The sequence below is a fragment of the Enhydra lutris genome, unplaced genomic scaffold, assembly GCF_002288905.1.
Source record: "Enhydra lutris kenyoni isolate GAN:26980312 unplaced genomic scaffold, ASM228890v2 scaffoldscaffold52, whole genome shotgun sequence".
Classification (NCBI taxonomy): Eukaryota; Metazoa; Chordata; class Mammalia; order Carnivora; family Mustelidae; genus Enhydra; species Enhydra lutris.
In genome coordinates, this window is record NW_019154136.1 from 2,167,915 (window position 1) to 2,188,585 (window position 20,671).

The 20,671-nt window shown below is 43.3% G+C and overlaps 2 protein-coding genes across 2 annotated transcripts in view; both read left to right on the forward strand.

The window, feature by feature from the left end:
* The window catches only part of LOC111157101 (pirin), a 120,278-nt gene extending 101,040 nt beyond the window's left edge, over positions 1-19,238 (forward strand). Inside the window, 5 exon segments of the mRNA XM_022518346.1 lie at positions 2,182-2,201; positions 4,009-4,030; positions 8,833-8,915; positions 14,455-14,521; positions 18,923-19,238. Of these exon segments, the coding sequence (XP_022374054.1) occupies positions 2,182-2,201; positions 4,009-4,030; positions 8,833-8,915; positions 14,455-14,521; positions 18,923-19,038 (308 nt within the window). The 3' untranslated portion in view covers positions 19,039-19,238.
* A 517-nt stretch (positions 19,239-19,755) lies between these two features.
* Positions 19,756-20,671, forward strand: part of LOC111157184 (vascular endothelial growth factor D) — a 38,273-nt gene continuing 37,357 nt past the window's right edge. The window contains exon 1 of the mRNA XM_022518465.1: positions 19,756-20,174. Within this exon, the coding sequence (XP_022374173.1) occupies positions 20,085-20,174 (90 nt within the window). The 5' untranslated portion in view covers positions 19,756-20,084. The remainder of the gene's footprint in view (positions 20,175-20,671) is intronic.

Here is a 20,671-nt window from a genome sequence, read left to right on the forward strand (position 1 = left end):
AAGGCCTTGCGGTCGGGCCTGGCCACACACAGGTGGCCAATGAGATTATAACACACACAGGAAACTCCACAGTGATGCTAGGTGACCAACTGAATTATAATTTACCCTAGCAGACATTTGAAATAGCCTATCACACCTTGGTTAGGATTGGCACCAAAAAGGCTCCCAAAGGACGGGGGGGCCCATACTCCTTGGTAGCTAGGGAGATAGTATGCAACCCCCCACTGATCGATGTCTCCACCTGGCCTGACCCACCCTTGTATCTGGGCTTTATTACCTGGAGCTGGTTTCTGGGACTTGTTTTTAAATAAATCACCTGGGGGAAGGGAAGCAGGGACAGTTTAAGGGTTAAACACATTATTGTTTTAACCTTGATGGAAGCCTCTAGCTAAATAGGTCCTTACAGTGCTCACCACACCTGGCACTCCCAGCTGTCGCCATCCAACACTATTCTGATATCAAGGCCTGTATTCCCCATGCTGTGCCTCCCCCCACCCAAATTTTTGATTGATTGATTGCTTGATTGTGAATGCTGTGCATTTCATCCCTGTGACTTAGTCCTTCTGTAACTGGAAGCCTGTACCTCCCACTTCCCTTCACCCATTTTGCCCATCCCCTCATCCTCCTCCCTTCAAAACCTGTTTTTAAGATTTTGGGGGGCGCCTGGGTGGCTCAGTGGTGAAGCATCTGCCTTCAGCTCAGGTCATGATGCCAGGGTCCTGGGATCAGGTCCTGGAATTGAACCCCACATCAGGCTCCATGCTCAGCAGGAAGCCTGCTTCTCTCTCTCTCCCACTCCCATTGCTTGTGTTCCCTCTCTTGCTGTGTTTCTGTGTCAAGTAAATAAATAAAATATTTTTTAAAGATTTTATTTGAGAGGAAGAGCGTGCCTGTGCGCCTGTGTGGGCAGGAGCAGGGGGAAGGGACAGAGGGAGAAGCTGGCTCCCCACTAAGCAGGGAACCCCAAGTTGGGCTCCATCCTTTTCCCTGAGCCGAAGGCAGAAGCTTAACTGAGCCACCCAGGCGCCCACTCAAAACCTGTTTTCATCAGTAGTTAGAGCCCTGTTTCCTAGCAGACCTTTAGTCCAAGAATTTAACAAGTGAAAAGCTCAACAACCGAAGGAGTAAAACTGATCTGTACATCCCCTTGTTTTTCTTGAGAAGGCAGGAGTTTTCTGAGCCGTTTCTAGTCACTGCCCTGGTCCCCTCTCATGACTGTGGGCCACTAGTGCAAAACATCTGGCAGGAAATGGGGTCACAGTGTGCTGCATTGGAGCGGACTTGCATCTGTCCAGGGTAAACTGGACAGTGGAGAGAATCCAACTCGCATACTGGCGTCTGGGGACTCTGCTTTAGCCAATCAGTGACTGGCCAAATGATCTCATTTGAATTTTATCTTCTTCCCTTCCTCCTTACTCCCCCTCACCCCCCCCCCCCCCCCCCCCCCCGTGGAGATGTGAATGAGAAAAACAAAAGGGCAAGCACAAATCGCCAGAGACAAAAAGACAAAGCCCGAAAGCTCTTAAATACGTACTGATGTATAAAATCTATAAGAGAATCCAGGAAACGCGTTCTGACTTTATTGCCTCATTTTTATCTTGCTTTTAAAACCTGGATGGCACCAGCAAACCACAGATGGCAGGAACCAGTAAGCAAGTAATTTGTCTTTTCCAAAATGCCGTGCACCTCCATTCTGTTGGAATAGATGTTGTAAGTGTGCATTGAGCTGGAATAAAGAGACTGCCATTTGGGTTGAGAAACTAATCTGGGGAGATTCCATAAAATGGAGATTCAGGTGGACTGAAAATATTAATTGATGCAGGAAGTTCCTAAAAGATATTGATAAGTTTTGAGTAAGGACAGGTGGAGGTTTCAGCATGACAGATTACTGGAATGACATCTTTGACAATCATCTTCTACTGAGGCATCAAGTCCTTTGACCAGCCCTCAGCTGACATCTGTGCAGTCAGTAGATGACAAAAAGAAAAAGAAAACAAAGAAACTGAAAACCACACAGTCAGAAAGCCAGTAGATGCCAAGTAAACTGGCGCTGAACCCCTTCCCTGGCACTGAGATGAAAATGACATTAGACATTAACACAGATCAAAGGGTAGAGGAGTTTATATCCCGTAGCCCTCTGGCGTGGGACGGTTTATCAGCTTGGATGTCAGTCTCCTAGAGGGACCAGTATCGCGTATACTGTTTGGCTGAGGAAGTATATTTAGAAATCTAAAAATATTTGTCTGTGGTTATTGAAATGAGACCTAACTGGCTTATTATGAAGGTAGTGAAATGTGTCAGACTCACTTAAGTATTTATTCATGCTTAGTTTGTGCTCAGCCCTTTGCTTCTGGTTCTGGGTGGTACTAAGTTTGACATGGACCCTGGATCTCGGTAAAAGGGGAGAAATGCTAGAAGCCCTCCGAATTGACCTCCACTCACCTAGAATGAACTGGACTGAGTAGTGTGTTCCTTCCATGAGGAATACCTTGCGTGAGGTGCTTTGAACACCCAGGATAACGGGCAACCTTGGTCTGCTTGCCCATTGCTACTCCCTGCAACCAAATTGAACTTTAAAGGCAGTTGTGATTGCAATGAGGCACTTTAATTAAGCAATATGTAAATTTTAACGAAGTAGGTATCAAAAGAGTTGGGCTCAGTTGGCTAAGCGTCTCTCTTCAGCTCAAGTCCTGATCCAGGTCCTGGGACCGAGCCCCAAGGTCAGGTTCCCTGCTCAGCAGGGAGCCTGCTTCTCCCTCTCCCTCTGCCTCTTCCCCTCCCCATCACTCCCCATTCCTGCGGTCTTTCAAAGAAATAAAATCTTTAAAAAAAAAAAAAAAAAAAAGTCGGTATTTTTAGAACTCAGCCAAATGCTTGGTAAAAGTGAATTGCTAAAAAAGAGCTTTTGAAAGAAAGAGAATGGGGGCAACTAGTAATCTAGAAGGATTTCAGTGGTTGCAGTCATGTAGCTTTCGAGAGACAGGGCTTCAGTCCAATCAGCTGACCCACCTTGACTGTATTTCTAAAAATTGGCAAGTGTATGCACATTTGCGCTTTAATTTAAAATGTCGGAGGCAGTCGACTGTCTTTTCCAGTTAATGATCCTGATTGCATCAGATAAGGGGGCTTCGGCTGTACATACACAATTGAGGAAATCAGACTCTAGTGGAAGTGCCATCACCGGCACAGGCGTCCTTGTAGAGACAAGAGAAAGGAAATCGGGCATATGGGGGAAAGTTGACCAGCGATTAATCACACACTGAAATCGCGGCACTAACTTGAAAATATGTGTTAAAGTATTTTGCCCTTTCAGGACTGTTTCGGCAAACCAAACTATTTGCAGTTCAATTGTTTTCCAGTACATCTTCCTTCACTGCCCTCTTAGAGTCAACATTCTTGGCGAAGCTTCTCAATGGAAACTATTTAGTATCTGATTTGGCTCTGGTATAATTGAAAGTAGTCAAACACAATAAAGTATATTTTCTTTGCGACTAATTTTAGGTTCAGGAGATAACCAGGTGGGTGAAATAGCATAGAAACGATAAGATGACAAAAGCAGTCTTTGTTTTTGGGGATCCTGTTTTAAACGTTTCCTAAAACAATATAGAAGCTTAAGGTACAGTTAGAATGACCTGGAAACCTGACTCCAGCATCTACAACGAAGGTCAGCCATAAGCTTATGGCTTCAGAATCAGCACTATGATTCCTCCCCTTGAGCGGCAAAGAGGGTGGGCGGAAATGGTGTTCCACATAAAGTGACGATTGGCGTTCTTAGGAAAACATGAACTCTTTGTTTCCAATTTCATGTTTGCTCATAGACCCGGGAACACCATAGTCAAGTGAGCTCCCTTGCGAGGAGGTGCAGAGGAACCCAGTTCTGCATTAGTGGAGAGTTGTCCCTCGCCAGCCCACTCCATAACGACAGGAGACGGGCTGTAGAAGTTGTTGGGGCTTCTGTTCGGTGGGACATTCTGAAATGTTCCCTCTAAAATGAGGGGCCAGGAATAGATCTTGTGGGTAATGTATTTGGGTGTTTTGTATGAAGGAGTTGAAGATAAAAGACATGGTCCATTGCTCAGGGTGCTCAGTAAAGCACCCTTAATCAAATGCTTCTTCATCACACAGTTAAAGATATTACCCAGTTCTAAGTGAGATGATTCTTAGACTCCCAGACCTCTGTTCTATTGCCAAATCCATGCATGAGTAGAAAGTCCGCGGTGGCCTCTCGCTCACTTCCATGGCCCCTGCTGACCTAAATCTTGGATAGAGAAAGGACCTTTTGTGGTGCATTGGGGCAACTGTCGCTGGCTGGCTGGAGGGGGCCAATCGTGCACCTCTTCCCTGACCTCACACCTCACATTGGTAACTTGAAATTAGCCACAGTGGGAGCCTTTACACCACGGAAATGAGCACGTGCTACAAATTGGGTTCATTCTCCCACTCCTCCCGGAAAGCCAGTTTTTTTTTTTTTTTTTCAGTTAAACATTTTATTCAGTAATTCTATTTCAAATTTACATTAATCCTTTCTTTTTCTCAAATTACTTTTTTTAATGCCTTTTTAAAATTGACATATAATGTATTATTTGTCTACGGGGTACAGGTCTGTGACTCATCAGGCTTACACAATTCACAGCACTCACCATAGCACATACCCTCCCCAATGTCCATCACCCAGCCACCCCATCCCTACCCGTCCACCCCCCAGCAACCCTCAGTTTGTTTTGTGAGATTAAGAGTCTCTTATGGGGGTGCCTGGGTGGCTCAGTGGGTTAAAGCCTCTGCCTTTGGCTCAGGTCATGATCCCGGAGTCCTGGGATAGAGCCCCAAATCGGGCTCTCTGCTCGGCAGGGAGCCTGCTTCCTCCTCTATTTCTGTGCCTGCCTGTCTGCCTGCTTGTGATCTCTGTCAAATAAACAAACAAACAAACAAACTTAAAAAAAAAAGGAGTCTCTTATGGTTTGTCTCCCTCCAGATCCCATCTTGTTTCATTTTTTCCTTCCCTACTCCCCAAGCCCCCCACCCTGCCTCTCAAATTCCTCATATCAGTGAGATCATATGATAATTGTCTTTCACTGATTGACTTACTTCACTTAGCATAATACCCTCTAGTTCCATCCACATTGCTGCAAATGGCATGATTTCACTTTTGACGGCTGCATAGTATTCCATTGTGTGTGTGTGTGTGTGTGTGTGTGTGTGTGTGTGTGTGTGTACACACTACTTCTTTATCCATTCATCTGTTGATGGACATCTAGGTTCTTTCCATAGTTTGGCTACTGTGGACGTTGCTGCTATAAACATTCAGGTGCACGTGCCCCTTCAGATCACTACATTTGTATCTTTAGTGTAAATACCCAGTAGTACGACTGCTGTGTCGTAGGGTAGCTCTATTTTCAACTTTTTGAGGAACCTCCATGCTGTTCTCCAGAGTGGCTGCACCAGCTTGCATTCCCACCAACAGTGTAGGAATGTTCCCCTTTCTCCACATCCTCGCCAACATCTGTTATTTCCTGACTTGTTAATTTTAGCCATTCTGACTGGTGTGAGGTGGTATCTCACTGTGGTTTTTTTTTTAATTTTTTAAAAAGATCTTATTTATTTATTTGACAGAGATCACAAGTAGGCAGAGAGGCAGGCAGAGAGGCAGGGGGAGGCAGGCTCCCTGCTGAGCAGAGAGCCCAATACAGGGCTCGATCCCGGGACCCTGGGATCATGACCTGAGCCGAAAGCAGAGGCTTAACCCACTGAGCCACCCAGGTGCCCCTCACTGTGGTTTTTATTTGTATTTCCCTGATGCCCAGCGACGTTGAGCACTGTTTCATGCATCTGTTGGCCATTTGGATGTCTTCTTTGCAGAAATGACTGTTCATGTCTTCTGCCCATTTCTTGATTGGATTATTTGTTCTTTGAGTGTTGAGTTTGATAAGTTCTTTATAGATTTTGGATATTAGCCCTTTATCTGAAATCTAGTGTTAAACATTGACTAACACACCCCTTCTTCTGGGACAGAGGTTCTTAATCTTATTTTGTGCCATGGACCCTTTTGTCATTTGCCAAGTCTCTACCTCTTGAACAGTGTTGTTGTTGCTGTTTTTAATTCAATGAAACCATTAAAATGTTAGAAGCAGAAGTTTGCAGTAGAGTTCTAGGTGTGCTTCTTGGATGACATCTGAAAGAACACTATGGAGCAGTAGCTCTACTCTATGTTCTCAGCACTGATTCCCATGAAGGGTGTTTTGAGATGGCCGTGGCACTGTAACAGGAGGGGAAAACACCTGTGATCTCTACTGGAGATGGAGTCAGCGGCCCAGCCAATACCACAGTGGTCGTTGGCTACATTCATGACCAAAGGAAAGACCGAATCTCAGCTCCATGTTCATGAAAAGAAAGTTTTTGTCTGCCTTCCAGCGATTGCTCTGAGTTCTAGCCATGGGTCCCGGGACTGCACTGAGCCCAGGTTAAGGACTCTTGCTTGGGGCGGGGATCGGGAGGCGCCTGGGTAGCTCAGTGGGTTAAGCCTCTGCCTTTGGCTCAGGTCATGATCTCAGGGTCCTGGGATCGATCCCTGCATTGGGCTCCCTGCTCAGCAGGGAGCCTGCTTCCCCCTCCTTCTCTCTGCCTGCCTCTCTGCCTACTCGTGATCTCTGAAATATAAATAAATAAAAATCTTAAAAAAAAGAACTTTCGGTTGGTTAGAATCCTATTTCACATTTGCAAGCATCAAAATGAGCCTTGTTGCTCACATGGGTAATCTCCAAAGTGGAGGTAGAAGGGAGGCTTTCCCTCGGAAAAAAAAAAATTACTATGTTTGGGCTCCAGTATTCACAAAATTCACAAATTATGTGTCTGTTTATATAATAATTCCTCAAGCTGTTGTTTTCATTTAAATAAGCATATCCTAATTGATTATTCAGCTTTAGCTTTAACATGTCAGGGGGGTGCCCAGATTTATGTCTCCAACTGTCCTTAAGGTGTATCCCTCTTAGGCGTCTCTATGGGCTTCTCTTCCTGCTTGGAACCTTCTCTCTGTTGTCTGTTTGCATGTCTTGGTTTTTTTACCCAACTGAAAGAACCAGCCCAAATCCCAGCCTCCTGTCTCCAGCCTCCTGTGACTATTCCAGCCCATGTGGCTTCTCCAGTCCCTACCCTTGTGCAAAAGCACTGCTGTCATCTGGTCGCTGTGTTATCACGTTCCTAGCGAGGATCCTATTGGTCTCCTCTCTCCCACTGTTGCCAAGTCCTTTAGATTCTTTCTTAACTCCGCCTCGAAAATCCATCCCACTCTCTTAGTTCACACTGTACTTGATTTTCTTCTTTTTTTTTAAAAGATTTTATTTATCCATTTGAGGTGGGGAGAATGCACATGTGTGCACACAAGATGGGGGTAGGGGCAGAAGGAGAGGGTGAGGGAAAAGGACCAGTAGACACCCCACTGAGCATGGAGCCTGACACGGGGCTTGATCCCAGGACCCTGAGATCCGGACCTGAGCCAAAGTCAGCAGTGTAACCAACTGAGCCTGCCAGGTGCCCCCAGACCGTAATTCATTTCATTGAGACTGTGACAGTAAGCCCCTAACAGGTCATCCTAATTTCATTCTTGCCTCCTCAGTCTATTCTATGCTCTGCTCCCAGAGTTATGTCCCCAAGACACAGATCTGACCATTTCACACCCCACTCTGTCCTCAGAGGCCCCCCACTTTATGTGGATAAGCATGGCTTCCAAATCTTTTCTTGATCTGAAGCCGGTCTCCATTTCCATCATTCTTCCCAAAGGAATGTCACAGCAGTAGTGGACGGGTCACGCTTCCCCTAGAGATGTCCTGCATGTTCCCCACACCTCAGCTTCGCCCAGGCTGTTTTCTTATCTAGAATGCCCTATCCCCTAGCTTTACATGGTGTAGATCTCTGTAGTCCTGCAAAGCTCTGTTCAAGTCAATTCCTCCATGACAAATCCTTAGGGCCCTTAGACCTGAGTTAGCCCCTACAGCCCTGTTCTCTCATTGAACTTTGCTCATTATTTTACTGTTGTACTAGGACACAATTTCATTTGTATTTCATCTGTCGGTCTCATTATAGAAGGGGTAGGAACGTAGCCATCCTGAAGACATACTCCCCAACATAGCCTTTAGAACAGAGCCTTGTTCATAGTGCAGTCGCTATCCCACTTATTTATTTTTCAAGGGAGTTACTCTCTGATTCTTTTATGAAAATATATTTAGTTCCTCCCAATGAGATTTGAGTTACTTGTGTAAAAGGAGCCTGAGAGGTGCCCAGCTGGCTCATTGAGTAGAGTTTGCGACTCTTGCTTCTCAGGATCATGAGTTCCATCGAGCCCCATGTTGGGCGTGGAGCTTACTTAAAAAAAAAAAAAAAAGGAATTGGCTTTGATCTTCTTTGGATTTTCTCATAGAACTAGGCACTTATGGGTGTTCCATAAATACTTGTTGGCAGGAATTAATGATAGCATTTACTAATTTTCCCAAGTATGCTTAATTCCTAGGAGGTGTGTATAATTTGCTCAAGGAAGCATTCTTATTAGCATGTAATGCCCAAGACTTTGCTTATAAATTGAACTGTTAGGCCTGCCACCAAGAGTGTAAGTGGAAACATGATGCGGGATTCACCTCCTTGTTTTTTCTGCATTGGAAACCAGCCAGTTTCAGACTTTAGTACTTACAGGTATAATAAACCAAGAGATTTACGGAGACTCCTAAGTCTCTTAAGTCTGAGGTTGAGACAAATATTACAGTGCTATGGAGTTAACCACGTTTGTAACCATGTGATAAATGTACTATAAAGAACGTTTGATTTCATGGGTCATCTTCTTTGTAGGACCTGAGGATGCACAACAGAAAATAGCACCTCATCACACAGCAGTGCTGGGGGAAGGTGACAATGTCCAGGTGGAGAACAAGGTAAGTATTAAAAATCGGTAATTTTCTTAAATTGTACTTTCTACTGGTTTACAGGTAAATGCCCGTCTCCAGTGCAGCTGGAAAATTTTCTCTCTTCCCTCGGCAAGGAAACTATGCCACAAGTTTATTGTCCCCTTTCATTAACCTCTGCTATTTCTGTTTTTAAAGATTTTATTTATTTATTTGTCAGAGAGAGAGAGAGAGAGCGCACAAGCAGGCAAAGTGGCAGGCAGAGGCAGAGAGAGAAGCAGGCTCCCCACTGAGCAAGGTGGCTGATGTGGGACTCAATCCCAGGACCCTGGGATCATGACCTGAGCCAAAGGCAGTGGCTTAACCAACTGAGCCACCCAGGCGTCCTAACCTCTACTATTTCTATCAATTTATTTTAAGGTTTTCTCTATACCCATTGCTCGTCTTCAGAACTCACCTGAAGTCTTTCTTTTTTACCACTAGACATGTGAATCTGGAGGCAACATGTCTTCCTTGTCTCTTAATTTTCTTTCTTTAGACCCTTGATTGATTTCATTTTTAGTCAAAGTGAAAATGGATCAGCCCCCTAGGAGTATAAATACAGATCTCCATGCTTACTCACAGAGAGCCCTTTGCAAGTCAGCCCCATTTCGAACCAAGAAGAGCATATGATGCATTTTGTCCCTTTTGGGTCCAACCCCTGCTTCTTAGGTAGAGTTTCTGCTATTTTAGGAGTCTCGGGAGCTTCTATCCCCAGATTGTCAGTTTCTTCCCTGGGTCTCTTTCATTGCATTGGGTGATTCTGTCACTCTCTTGTGAGCCTGCTAAGCCAACCCCGTGGCTTTGTGTCCTTCTCATAAAGAGGATTGAAGAGACAATTGTGCAAAAGCTCCCAAAAAGGTGAATTTTGCAAAGTAGGGATGAAAACTACTTCAGTGTGCAGGTGACTGGTGGAGAGACAGGCTGACTGCTGTGAGGCACTCTGCCCCTGGGGTTGTAGAATGCAGTGGATTTGAAGAATTACTACATCCTTGCCCACTTTTCTGGCAGCTCACCTACTGCGGCTTTAGTCACCCAAGGCACTACCATGAAATAGGAAGCAAATAGAAGAAAATTCTCCTGGGCGCCAGAGAAAATGCAGATCTTGGGGTCCGTGCCCTCTCTTATTAGGTTGAACTGTTTGAAACTGCTACTTTGGACCTACAGAAATGGCAGTTTCCTCTGTGCCGACCCCAGGCAGGAAAGAGGCATGGAAGCTACACAGAGGCCAGAACCTCCTGATAGTGGATTTGTTTGTAACATTATCTGATTTTAACTTGACACCATTGTTCCTCCTATAATCTAGCAGAGGGCACATTGCAAATGAGAAGGGCTCCAGAAGCTGGAATGAACCACCAGAAAGATTTGCAGTAGAGCTGGGGGGTGGGGGGCAGCCAGAAAGGCGGGAGGCAGCTGGGAGAGCCAAGGAGCACCATCCTGTCATGGGCATTTCTGTCGATATCGCTCTGTATGAGCACAGCGGAGCTGGCGATGCAGGAGACCAATTTCAATGAAAAAAAAAAAAAAAGAATTTAAGAAAACAAGAATTAATGGGTATGTCATGCTTATGTCCATGTATAGCAGCAAGTCCCCCTAGATTAGGAGGGAGAAGAGATAGTGACCTTGCCACTTGTTAGCCGTGTGACTGTGGGCGGGTTGCTCCACTTCTGAGATTCAGTTTCTCTGGCTGTGAAACCGAAATAATGATGCCATGCACAGGGGGTCTAGCACAGGGTAAGTTCTGCCCAATAGGCCAAATTCAAACCTGGCTCTGTAAATAAAGTTTTGTCGGAGCACAGCCATACACGTCCCTTTCTGTTTGTCTGTGGATGTTTTCAAACCACAATGGTAGATTGGAGTGTTTGTCCCAGAGACTGGGTGACGCACAAAACCCAAGGTACTTCTCCTCTGGTTCTTTACCAGGGAAAGTGTGCTAATAATGCCTGATCTAGTACCTAGCAGCTGCCCAGTAATGGTAGCTAGAAAGTTCACTGAGCTAAACGCCTAATTGAAAAGATCGTCATGTCAGATACGTGTTACCTAATGAGGATTCATACTTGAGGCCTGTGGGTTCAGGGCATATAACAGTTTCTAGAGCTCGAAAAAGCCTCTGAAGTATCCTGATTCACTCCATGGCCCCAGCTCAGGGTTATCTGCACTTGGAACTAAGCCTGAGGATTAGAGAAGGAAGATGTGACTTCGTAATGCTCCCCGTAGTCCCCTTGGCACTGAGCTGTGGCCAAGAATAAGGATTCGGTATGCTCCCTGGCTTCCGTCTAGCCCTTTCAGTACTCCTTACTTCCACAGTCAAGCCTGTCTTCCTGGTTAACTAGTGGTAATGGGCAGTTTCCTCTAGAGTGGCCAGTCGTCTGGGGCAGGAGAGGGGGGTGGCCCCAAAGATGATGCAGGTCGCGTCTGTTCCCAGCTATCCTGCTCCATCTAGCATTTGACCTGCCTTAGATCGATACATTTTCGGCTTCAGGGGCCCCCGTCGTCTTGCACAGGGGGTTGTCCTCCGTGACTATTACTCTGAAGTCCTCTCTGGCAGGTAGCAACTGCAGGGGGCTTGGTTTATGCCAGATTTCAGAGTCTTTAAGCCAGAACTTTGACTTCTTCGAGGAAGCCCAAACTCCCCAACAGTGGCTTCAAAATAGTCTTAATTTTTTCAGAGTTCTTAGAGATTGGGATCAACCCCATGCCACTCTGGGCATTTAATCCTGGACTGTACTGATGACCCTGAAATGGTCTCTGTTTCAGGAGCTCAGGCTCCCCTTGCGGCTCTGGCCCACAGTGGGTGCTCTGGATGCCAGGATGGCTCCCTGACCAGGAGCACATCGGTTTGATATGAAAGGCTCGATGTCACCTTTAGACACATGTTTATATTGATGTCCTACTGAGAAAGCCTTAAGCCTCATGGATCAGCCGATTCACTTGTAGTTTAAGGTAGACAATCAGTTCTTCTTTGGCCGCTCCCAAAACAATAGGTGAGGGTCACGATAATTTTTAACTGCCACCATTCATGGGGAACTCAGTAACTGATTAAGATGAACATTTTGATTCAAATATAGATCGAAAGGCAGAATAAAACACTCTATTAAAGATAGAGACCATTTTTTTCGCTTATTTATGGGTAAAAATTCATAACCATTTATTTTTTTAAAAAAACTGGTAGTAGTTCATTCTCTTACCTTTCAATTGGCCTACAAGGTGTGAACAGTGAAATCCAGTAAGAACAATTGCATGCAATTAAGTCGTGCTAAAGCACAGTTTCTTCCTGGTGATTGTTTTCAGGTAATGTAGCACTATGATAGGTGTCCTTAAACCAAAAGCGTGCCCTTAGATTCATTCTCAGAGTCCTACTGCCATCTCAAGCTTCAGAATCAGACTGGGAGTCCATACTGCTCATAGCTGGGAAGCTGTCCACACCTCCAGTAAATCGTAGGGCCTTCACCTGGGCGTTGATCATTTATCGTTGGTATCATTGGAACTCTGGATTTTTCTTAGGAATAGAATTTATGGAATAACAAGAGCAATTTGTAAAAGGAAATTATTCATGGAAACCCAGGAGGGCCTAACTCTGAACTAAGAACTCTGAGAAGATTGACTGAAGTCAGAGACATATATGGCCTGGGCCAGAAGAGACCATGACCTTCAGGTGGGGAAATTATACCTGAAGCAGTACGTTGGCCCCCGTTACCTTTATATGGGGTCTTTTCATCAAGCCCTAAAAGGCATTTACTGAGATCCTCACAGGGACCCATGTCTGAAACAGCTCTCCATTTTCTTTCCTTGTGCGTGATTTTCATCATTGGACGGTATGCCCAAGGTCACTGTAGATGAGGACTTTTGAAGGTCATAGCAGTTGGGACTTTTAACCATATCAGCACTCTACTGAAGATCCAGAAAGATGATTAGCTTTCTCCAAAGAAGGCTAAGTAGGGAAAGAAAAAAAGATATATTTAAGGAACAAGAAAAGGACATCAGACATCTGGCTTAGGATAGAGGAGAAGGGGCTACTGAGAGGTTAATTTAGTGGAAAGGTCATGAAAAGAAGCGTGGACCATCATTCAGGTTTCTGAAATGGGAATCCAAACTCCTTGCCTCCTTAACACCCAGCAGTGAAATCATCTTTCATTTCACACCGGCTGTAAGTGTCCCTTTATTTTACTATCCAAATTAGAAATAGAAAGTCATCATTTGATCTAATATGAAAAGAAGCAAAACTCTTATTTTTAAACTTGACCATCATTTCTAAATGTGTAAACTGGGGATATTTTGTCATTCACAAAAGGTACGCCTTCTGAATTAAGAAACTGACATTCTTGGGGCACCTGGCTGGTTCAGTGGGTGGAGTGTGTGACTCTTGACCTTGGGGTTAGAAGTTTGAGCCCTAAACATGTCTATTTCTGAATGTCACATTAGGAATAATTTGAAGCTGACGTGCTGGCCACATGGACGATGTTCCTAATTCCAAATATAATAAATTCCAAAAATATTTTCTGTGTAGCACTCAATATGGAAACATTTACTCCTTATGAAGATTGGTCTTCTCAGTCAGCACTTGGCATTGCGTCCAGACCACCAAACGATTAACCTTCTCAGATAAAGGAGGAAAATGCAAATTAAGAGTTTCTTTAACCAGAAATACCCTTAAGACAAACCATGTGATTTACTTATTACAAGGTTTAAAATCTCTCATTAACAATTTTTAAAAGGGAGGATTATGCAAATCCAAAAGGTTTACTTTTTTTTAATTTATTTTTAAAGATTTTATTTATTTATTTGACACAAAGAGAAATCACAAGTAGACAGAGAGGCAGGCAGAGAGAGAAGGGGAAGCAGGCTCCCCGCTAAGCAGAGAGCCCGATGTAGGGCTCTATCCAAGGACCCTGACATCACGACCTGAGCCGAAGGCAGAGGCTTAACCCACTGAGCCACCCAGGTGCCCCAGTAAGGTTTACTTTTGACATTTCTTCGCTATTAATGTAAAATAGGTCCCAGAAATATTGCACTAAATGGAGCCTTCTAAAACCATCCAAGTGATATCTGCTCAGGTAAATTTCTCTCTGAACGGGTCCTATTATATTAAAGTCTCTAAAGTCTTTAGAATTAAGATTTTATTTTTTCCCCCTGAAACTGAAAAGGGAAGCCTGCTTCCCCCTCTCTCTCTGCCTGCCTCTCTGCCTACTTGTGATCTCTGTCTGTCAAATAAATAAATAAAATCTTTTTAAAAAAAGAAAAAAGAAGAAAGCTTTTTTCCCTAATGACTGTGGAGTGGTGAAATTTAAGTGTGAATCAACAGACATTTGAAAGAGAAGTCTTTTAGGGGTGCCTGGGTGGCTCAGTGGGTTAAAGCCTCTGCCTTCAGCTCAAGTCATGATCCCAGGGTCCTGGGATCAAGCCCCGCATCGGGCTCTCTGCTCAGCGGGGAGCCTGTTTCTCTGCCTACTTGTGCTGTCAAATAAATAAATAAAATCTTCAAAAAAAAGGAAGCATGTTTATTGTTTGATGTTTTCTTCCTTAACTTTAGGACCCTGAGAGAAGCCACTTTGTTCTAATTGCTGGGGAGCCACTAAGAGAACCAGTTGTCCAACATGGTAAGCCCCAAAGCAATTTTCCTGTTGATTTTCTTTTTCTTTGAAAGTAGTATGCATAGATAGTATTACAGGGAGGAGTGGCTGGATTTTTGTCTTCTTTACCTACAAATTCGAGGATTTTGTTTCATTGTGCCATCATCAGAGGAAAATATATACGTGGCATTTATTTCTATATTCATTGTCTCCTTCTTTTAAAGGAATAATATCTATTACCTGTAGGACATTGAATATCAAACTATGGGGAAACAGAAATAGTGTTTTGCATTTTGTCACAGGGAACTTGAACTTACAGAAAGGTTTTGTGGCCTGCTGCTTGAATATCGTTTTTATCTTTATCAAAAACAGCAGTGATTTCAATACTGTTTGTAGTCCATTGTATTTTTAGTGAAAAACGGGTACCTCTTAAGAATATTTCTTTAGCAGTTTCTTAAATATCTGAGTCACTCCTTCTTTGTTTAAAAAACGAAAATGAATAGAGGGAACGGTGGTATCGTAGGACTAAGACTTTAGTTGGACGCAGAAACTCCTGGAATAAGGACCTACTCACTTTACTTTGTCTTGACTTCCTCATAATATTGTTGTTTTATTAAATGAAGAGCATCTAAAAACAGCTGGAATCCACCTTCATATTCATTTTTATTAAGAAATTTTTTGCCAACTTACTTAGATAAATGCCTATAAAACATGAGTCTACCTATCTGATTATGAAATTTGGCATGCCTTAAAATCCCATCGTATCAGCTTGCCTTGCATGAATTCCCAGGTATACACAATGAGAAAAACCCAGCTGATCATACATTTCAAGAACAACGTACTATTTTAAAAAGATTCTTTTTTTGTTCTATTAATAACTTCAGGGGAAAACATGAAGTTAATACTCTACCTAGCCGATAGCAGTTGACCTCCATTTTGCATGCTTCCGTTTCCACTCCAAAGGTCCATGGTTCTTGTTGCCTTTCGTCTTGAATGAAGAGCACTGAAATGGTTTGTTGTTCTAGAAGAAGCCTGAAGACAGATCGTAAAGGATCATAATCTTTATTCATAGTGGCTAGAATTTAGGTGGGGAAAGGAAGTGTGGGATGTAAGTCTTTTGAGTTTAATAATCGCCTCTGCACCGAGGATGAGAAATGAGAGTCCGACCAGATTAGGTAACCGAAAGGGAGGGTCTGCTCGAGGCCACCGTCCATCTGTGTTACGGAAATCCTTTCTCGGAGGCTTAGGTCTTGAGAATACTGCATAACTAAGCCCGCACCTTCAAACTCAGATTAACCAGACAAGATAGATAAGTCCCTTGACATCTCAGTTAATGAAAGGTGCAAAGCATTTTATTTCATTTGTTTATTGTAGTTTTTTGGGGTTTTTTTGTTTGTTTGTTTTTGCTTACTTTTTAAACCCTAGAAAGTTTTTCTCTTACCCTTGTATGTTAAAGACAGCCACAACCATCTCTTGGCTGCTTGGGAACCGTACCAATTTAATGAACTAGCTTAGCAGAGATTGTCCGTAATGATATGCTACAAATTAAGCATGGACCACCACAGAATGTTGAAATAGGAAATGTCCTTAACATCGATGTAGTCATGTCCCTTTTTATAGATGAGGAAAATGAAATCAATATATTTTATTTATTTACATAACAGATAATTGGGTAGTATTTATCATTACTATGAAGGGTCAAAGTGCTTTCCATCTATTACTTCATTTAATCTTCAGAACAAACTTATGAGGTTGGTACTCTCATCCCCATTTTACAGATGAGGAAGTGGAGGTACAGAGGTTCATTGGCTTGCCCACCACCACATAGCTGGATTCACAGTCGGGCTGTCTGATTTCCAGCCACCCTGCCCTTCTGCTTCTCACCGTGTTGGGGTGACCCCTGCTCTGCCCTGTGGCTTCTCTGATGGGAAGCGATGATTAACAGTGGAGCTGGGATACGAACCCTAGTCTTCTGCCCCCCTGCTTTGTGCTCTCCACTGTACTAGGGGGTTCTACCTAATGAGAGCTTGAACTCACACCATTTTTATTACCCAGGAGGGAGTGTAAAGGTTTAACTAGAGAAAAGATGAAACCTGTAGTTTGAAAGAGTATTTATGAAATAATTGATAACTATCAAATAATTTTTCTTATTTTTAACCCTTATAGTTGATCAGTTATAAAACATACACTTTCTGGGGGATGTAATGTACAGCTTGATGATTACAGTTAATAATACTATAGAGCCTATTTGAAAGTTGCTAAGGGAATAGATCTTAAAAGTTGTCATCACCAGACTGCGGTACCTGGATGGCTCAGTCAGTTAAGTGTTTGACTCTTGGTTTCGGCTCAGCTCATGATCTCAGGGTCATGAGATGGAACTCTGTATCAGGCTCTGCACTGGGCATGGAACCTGCTTAAGATTCCATTCTTAAGATTCTTAAGAAAAACAAAACATGCTTTCTGGGTTTAGTTTTCTTCTTCATCTTAAGGATTTGAGGAGACAAGCTTCCTCAGCTCGGCTTTGGGGGGCTCCAAACTTCCAGTGCTTCCTCTGTTTCCCAAAGTGTGGTCCACGGACCAGCAGTATCTGCATGACCGGAAAAACAGTGAGAAATGCAGTTTCGGACTCCACTCTAGATCCCTGAAACAGAATTTCAATAAGATTCCCAGGTGGTTCACGTGCACATTAGAAATTGAGAAGCAGAACATCGTACTGTACAAATGTGTCGAAATGGAAGCTGAGAAGTGCACCATTTTTTCAGGAAAGTAATCAGGAGATGGGAGAAGTGCTCCACAAATCCAAACTGTAGCGATATTATGACATGCAAGAAGTTGGTCCTTGGCCCAGGATCTGCTCTCATTTTGAGTTCCATTTCCCTTTCTTCTATGTGTCTTTTAGAAGCGTATGTCCCCAAGTCGCCCTCTTGGATTGATTTTGCATATGAGATCTCTGTCGTCATTCTTCCCTACCTGAGAGAGTCCAGTTCTCTGTCTCCAGATGAAATTTCTCTCATGAGCCCCAGATCCGTGTTTCCAACAACACACCCAGCACCCCTGCCAGGAAGCCATTGTCGTCTCTCCAGTTCCTTCCTGTCAGCATAGCCAGAGCTGGCTTTCTTGTCCTACCCACACCCTCCTGTGTCTGGGATCTCAGCTGCCCTTAACAGTTGTACCATTTACTCAGCCTCCCAGGCCAGACCCCTTCTCTACCCTGGTGCCAGAGTCTGAAAAACTAGAAATCAGATCACGTTACTGTCTACTTAACCCTTTGGTGACTGTTGATCATCTGCAGAATTATGCCCAAACTTCTTCCCATAGACCACACCCAAATCCCACAGGGGTCTGGCCTCTTCTGGCAAGGCAGGCCCCTTATTTCTTTCCTGCTTCAATCTCTCCTTCCAGCACTGTGCCCCTGTCCTCGGTTCTTCCACTTTTACCAAAACTCAAGTTCAAACCTAAGAATTAGACAAAGGCGTCAACAGGGTGTGACCCATGGACCAAATCTGCCCATTGTGTATTTTTGTAAATAAAGTTTTATTGTAACACAGCCGTCCCTATTTGCTTTCATACGGTCTGTGTCTACTCTTACGCTTCAACAGAAGATTTGAGTAGTGGAGACAGACACTGTTTGACCCCCAAGATCTAAAATACATACTGTCTGGTCCTTTACAGAAGAGGTTTGCCAACCCCTAGAGAATCCAAAACATGATGGCTTCTTGACTCAATGTTTGTAATCTCCTGTTTATGGCCAATGAGTTGCTGCTAATTTTCAAAAATGACTCAAACCCTTCATGTAAGCTCACAGCCTTATTTGCCACGTACACATCCAAACTACGACATTGCCATTTCTTGGCATCAGATGGGTTCAGTTCTTGACATCGACTGCTGCTATCAAACTAACAACGACAGGAAATCTTAAAAGTTCCCACCATAAGGAAAAACAATTCTCTGTGTGTGGTGACAGCTGTTAACCAGACTTACTGGGCTGATCATTTTGCAGTATATACAAATATTAAATCATTACTTGTCCACCTGAAACTCCACCTGAAAATACAACATAATGTTGCATGTCAATTACCCCTCATTTAAAAAAAAAAAAGAGAGAGAAATACCTCACAACTCTCAAAATCCTTGTAATGGAACCAAGCCCAAGAATGTTTTGAATGAAGAGATTGCAACAGTGGCTGAGTGGGAGGCAATCATTTATCTGATTTGTTTATCTGAAGTCTGGTCTTTGTAATCCTTCACGATCCTAGTCAAGAAACTTGTATTACATTCCTCAGGGACTGAACGCTGCGGAAAAAAGCCTTTTACTGCTCACATATGCCTGGATTGGTTTCAGGTTAAGGACTCCAGAAATACATACCATTTCTAGTGATAAAATATTATTGTCAACCAGAACTTTGTGAACGTCTCTTTCTGCCGTAGGTCCATTTGTGATGAACACCAATGAAGAGATTTCTCAGGCCATTCTTGATTTTAGAAATGCAAAAAATGGGTTTGAAAGAGCCAAAACCTGGAAATCAAAGATTGGAAACCAGTGAAGAGCCCAGGAGCAGATCTCCGTGCTTTCTAGAATTTTGCCAGTGGTGGCATCCGTCCGTTCAGCACATTGGAGTTTCCAGAGTTGACTGAGCCTATGCTTCTAATGAATTCTACCCTGAAGTGATAACACAGTTTTTATAGCAACGCACATGAGTATTTCCTGCTACATGCAAATAAACCTAATTGTTGCTTCTTTAAAAATCAGTGTCCTTCATTTTGATCTAAGTTATTAGGTTTCTGTTTTAAAAAATCATTTCATGTATTGTTTCCCTTTTTGTGTGTGTCTGAATGTTTTGTGATTTTTGCTCACGGGTGAGTTTTGTGAGCATATGTGATTGCTTTCTGTCTGTCCCTGGCAGTCGATGTGTGGGTATCTGAGGTCCCTTCCCGAGCAATGCAGTTTCCATGCAACGTTCATGCCTGTGCTCTGGGGTTTCACGTTACAGGTTATCTGCGTTAAAATAACAGCAGTCCTGACGGTTTGAGTCAGTTTTCAAAACTGCCCTGCTATTGGTAGGGACGCGACAGGATTACAGCCAAGACTTCCCTGCATTTTCTGCCAAAATCTCTGTCAGATTTCAGACACATGCTTCCGCAACCTCCCATAAGGGTTGTGAAAAAAGTTTGAATCCAGAATTGGGTTCCAGCCTTCTGCCGTGGCCACACCACCTCTTCACAAAGCAACTAGAACCTGGGGCATAGGGTGGAGAGTTTGTTTGTTTGTTTGTTTTAATTTGCTGGATGTGAAGTGAATTGCGAGTGCTTTTTCATGTCAAGGGCAAGTCATATGCACCTCCTGATTATTTTTGGAGCATGAGACCATTTAGATTTTTTTTTTCAAGTCTCTCCCCACATAAGATTGAGCAAAAATGTTCCTTGACTAATTGAAGTCATTTCATTGGATTTTGATCACAACTGATTATTTGTGTTTTTCCATGTGTCTTGGGGTTTCGAACTTTCCTTCTGGAGAATGCCTTTTGAAACAGTTTGCTCTCGCTGCCTGATGTCAACTGCTTCGTAATCAGTGGATATTAAAATACTCAAAATGTACAGACAGTGGGCCGTGCTGAATGTTTTCATGATGTCTTCTCTGCAGTTGGTGCAGGGTTCCAGTTATGAACATGGACCAGTGAAGGTAGGTGTCTTAATTTTTAGTGTGATGCAGTTTTCTTATGGCTTATACAGAGGACTTTCTTTCTTTGCCCCCAATTTTCCAGACAATATTAAAATACAGAACACTCCTAGTAGCAGACCAGAGATATCTTTCATTGGTTAACGAGTGTTCTGGTTCTTAGGCTTACTAAGAATCTTGCCATGCATGTTGGAAAATGCTGTTGTTGTTGTTTTTTTAAATTTTGGAGCTGTAATAGAACATGAATGAGCCTTCTAGACACTTTTCAGATGGATAAGTTTTGCCTCAATTATATATGCAGATGGCACAGTGATTTTCTAATGAAGCACTGATTTGTTTTTGTGACGAGGATAACTGTGTGGGCCATTTATTCATGTTGTTTGTAAGCAGCAAACGTTAGTTTGGTTACTTTAGTTAATTTCTTTCGTAAATTGCAAAGTGCAGTACTTTATCCAAATGGTTTCTATCTGGTTTTCTAAAATACCCATTGCTACCATCTA